At 52.3% G+C, this 3,922-nt stretch overlaps 1 protein-coding gene across 1 annotated transcript in view; it reads left to right on the top strand.

Moving 5' to 3' along the window:
• The first annotated feature begins 509 nt into the window (after positions 1-509).
• Positions 510-3,922, top strand: part of zfc3h1 (zinc finger C3H1-type containing) — a 32,813-nt gene continuing 29,400 nt past the window's right edge. Inside the window, exons 1-2 of the mRNA XM_008294396.1 lie at positions 510-1,044; positions 2,237-2,620. Of these exons, the coding sequence (XP_008292618.1) occupies positions 510-1,044; positions 2,237-2,620 (919 nt within the window). The remainder of the gene's footprint in view (positions 1,045-2,236; positions 2,621-3,922) is intronic.

The following is a 3,922-nucleotide window of genomic DNA, read 5'->3' on the forward strand; positions in this document are numbered from 1 at the left end:
CCTCTGACCCCCAAGACCTGCTGGAACACATGACCCTCAGACAGGCCACAGTGTCTGATCAGAGACCTCTCTGCACCCTTAACACACTCAAGTGAACTCAGGAGGACAGTCCAGCTTCCAGCAGGTCCAGACAGTCACTGGTCAGTGCGGCTGGTCCAGACCACATGCAGCAGTGTGAGGCTGTGTTCAGCGTCACGTTGCTCTTGTTCTGAAGTCACGTGGTTTGAACGCTCCTTCATTGGTCCATGTGTTGTTCTGGACGCTGTCTGTCTGAAACGCGGCCGGACCTCCGCCTCCCTCTCGTCTGTTTACGGCAGTGTGTTTGTGGGACGCTTCGTCTCGTGAAGTCTCGCGTGGTCTCCCAGTATCGCGGTAGCTGGTGTTAGCACAGCCGCTAGCACTGAGCTAACGTGAAGCAGCGGAGCGGACCGACGGACCCGCGCAGACATGAGCGTCCGCTGAGCCGCCGCCCGCAGGCAGCTGCCCACGGACACCGCGGTCACCTCAACATGGATCTGAAGACGAAGGATGGATCTCCCGCGGAGGACGGGGAGCTGGAGGACGGAGAGATCTGCGACGACGAAGCCGAGGAGAGTGTGCCGACACGGCGGGGGGATGGGAGCAGGCCCGGCGGCGCTGCTCCGCGGAGCCGGAAGCCGCACCAGCACCCGCACGGCCTGCTGCCGCACCTGGGCCACCCGCCGCCGGACCTCCGCCTCATCATGCCCTACGGCCTCGGCCCTCACCTCGGCCCTTTCCCCCCGAACCACCGGCAGCAGTGCGGGCCGAGCGGCCCGGACCGGCCTCCCGCTCCCTCTCCGCCGCCGCCGCCGGCGCTGCCTCCCGGGCTCGGTCCGCACGGCGAGCCAAGCCCGCGGTCCAGCTTCTGGGAGCGGAGCCACGGAGCCCTGGGCCGCTTCAGGCACCGGGTCGTGCCGAACGGTGGACGCGGGGCCTGGAGCCGCGGCGGCCGCGGGGGGAACAGCCGCGCTCCCCCCGGTCGCTACGGCCCCGGAGAGAGTCACGGCTCCCCCCAGAGGAAACGTATCCTTCCCCGCAGTCTGTCACTTCTGGAACCGGAGGAGTCACCGGAGACCGAGAATCAATTACCGAGCTCCAGAGAGCCGAACCTCGAGCCGAGCTTAGCCGAAACAGGCCGAGGCAGGATTACTGAGGGCAGTCGGGTGAAGGGAAAAGGGACAGGTAACAGGACAGGTAACAGGGTAGGTAACAGGGCAGGTAACAGGACAGGTAACAGGGCAGGTAACAGGAGAGGTAACAGGAGAGGTAACAGGACAGGTAACAGGGCAGGTAACAGGAGAGGTAACAGGGTAGGTAACAGGACAGGTAACAGGACAGGTAACAGGGCAGGTAACAGGACAGGTAACAGGGCAGGTAACAGGACAGGTTCAGCTGAGCCTCATCAGTCGGTTTTATTTCTGTATCACATCAGCTTTTATTCTCTAAGGTGATCCACATATTCATCGCTAGTCTTTTAAATCGATCAAACATGCGATCAGCCGTCGTTCCACCTCATCAGGACGTCTGACTGAGTTCTTCATAGATCAGAGCTCGCTGAGACGCTTCACGGTGTCGTTAGGAGACGTTTTACCAGGTGCCATATTTTAAACATTTAATTATATAGTTTTCATGAGACTAATATTAACACTTTCAGATCTGTTCTTATTTCTACAGATAGTGATTCTGTATGTGTGGGTTAGGGTTACCAGCAGCCATAGAACAGAACCAGAAATGTTCTAGAGGTGGGTGAGAACAGTCAGTGATGCTGGTTAGAGCTGCACGGACAGGGGAGGAGCCCAGTGCATCATGGGAATCCCCCGGCAGTCTGAAGCTTCAGCAGCATCACTGAGGGACAGGTCAGGAGATCCTGAGCAGCTCTAAGCATCAGCTTCATCACAGGACCGGTTTCATCCTGACCCTGCAGGAGGGAGGATTTTCATTTGAGTGTATCAAAGTAACCAGACCACCTCATGACTGATCAGTTGATCAGCTGATCAGTAGCTGATCAGCTGATCAATAGCTGATCAAACTGTTCCAAATGGTGTTTCTCTGGGGCAGTCCTGAATATTTCTGTTCTCACGGTAAACCAATGAAGCGATCTGACTTGTGATGCTGCACCGTCACAGGAACCTGTTCTACGTGTCTCTGACCCATTATTGATTGAAGTGATCAGCTGATTGATCCATACGATGGTTTCCATAACAGCTGCTCTCAGAGAAGCCTCTGGGGAGGAACCGGCCCAGAAAAGTTCTTCACAGTGTTTCCAAACCAGAGAACAGTGTGGACGAGTCCTTCGAGGACCTGCTGTCCAAGTACAAGCAGATCCAGCTGGAGCTCGAGTGCATCCGTAAGGAGGAGACCATGGCGTTGGAGCCGTCGGCGCCACCGGGTGACACCGCCGGGCTCCAGGATGCCCAACCAGAACCAGCCCAGAGCCCGGCCGCAGCAGAGGGACCGTCAGAGCCGGACCGAGCCGAGAGGAAAGTGTTCCAGGCCTTCAACATCAAACCGCTGCGACAGAAACTCCCCACAGCCAACCTGGACCAGCTGCAGAGGAAGTGGGTGGAGCAAGGCAGAGGGGGTGGAGCTAGCACAGAAGGTGAGTCCTTATCAGGAAGTTTACCTGCTGCAGGACAGACAGACACAGACAGACAGANAGTTAGCGGTAGTTAACTACAGTAAGCTACAGTTAGCTGTAGTTAGCTGTAGTTAGCTACAGTTAGCTACAGTAAGCTGTAGTTAGCGGTAGTTAGCTACAGTAAGCTGTATATAGCTGTAGTTAGCTACAGTAAGCTGTAGTTAGCGGTAGTTAGCTGTAGTTCCCCAAAGTTGCAGTCGTGGGGTTTCATCTGCTGTCCTGTTTGTATCAGACTATTTAAATGTGCTTCTTTTCACGTCAGTGGTCAATAAATACATCTATAAACCTTCCTATTCGATGTGTTTGTGGCAGATTTCTGGTGAAAACCTTTGAGCACCTCTGGGACACAGACACACGTGTTGATGAGTCGCTCCTGCAGGTGGCGCTGCTGCACCATGTTTTTATTAAAGTGAAGCAAACTGTAAAAATGTACAAATTATGCCCTGCATTAAAACTGTGAACGCTTTAATGTTCCAGCTGATCAGTCAAATAATGGAAAATAACTCGTGAACACGCTGTGGGTTTTTCTATGTTTGAAATCCAGTTTCTGACCTTAGAATTAAATAATGTGGATTTCTGTCTTTTTGATGTTAATGAAGAATATTTACATGTACAACCAATAAAATGACTGATAAACTGCTAGGATACATTTATAATATGAATAACTGGGCTTCTATTTTATTGTCATTATTATTATTACTGAGTGTCATATAGGACGTTTTCATTTAGAGCTTCTATTATTTATTTCTATTATTATTAATTATATCACACTTGCTGTGCATTTTGCATTTTATATTTGCTTATTTTTCTTATTTATCTGCATTTATGGTGGTTTCACTCTGTCTGCTGTAACAACCAAGCTTCCCCTTGTGGTTTAATAAAGTATTTCTATTCTGTCTGTTTTTGTTTACATTGTACACTAGTGACTGGTCAGCTCCCAGCAGAACCAGTATGTGGTGAAATTCTCAGACTAATACTTGGTCTGCTGAAGATCAGTGACAACTGAAGCAGCCACAGATGTGGAGGGGAGGGTTCTGTTCACTGGTCACCACCTGCAGACCAGCACAGGGAACCAGTGGAGGTACTGGTGCAGCCCGGGGCAGTGGGAGGCCGCACACGGGTCGATATAAACACCTGGTGGACACCTCGGTAATGATCTCAGCTGTCTGTGTCTGAATCCACCAGCGCCTGCATTTCCTCCGTTGGTGGACGTACACATGATGCTGATTTATTACAGAGCAACAGCTGAGTCTGGTACCGTAC

This window comes from Stegastes partitus, unplaced genomic scaffold, assembly GCF_000690725.1.
Source record: "Stegastes partitus isolate 25-593 unplaced genomic scaffold, Stegastes_partitus-1.0.2 Scaffold958, whole genome shotgun sequence".
In the NCBI taxonomy this organism is placed as follows: Eukaryota; Metazoa; Chordata; class Actinopteri; family Pomacentridae; genus Stegastes; species Stegastes partitus.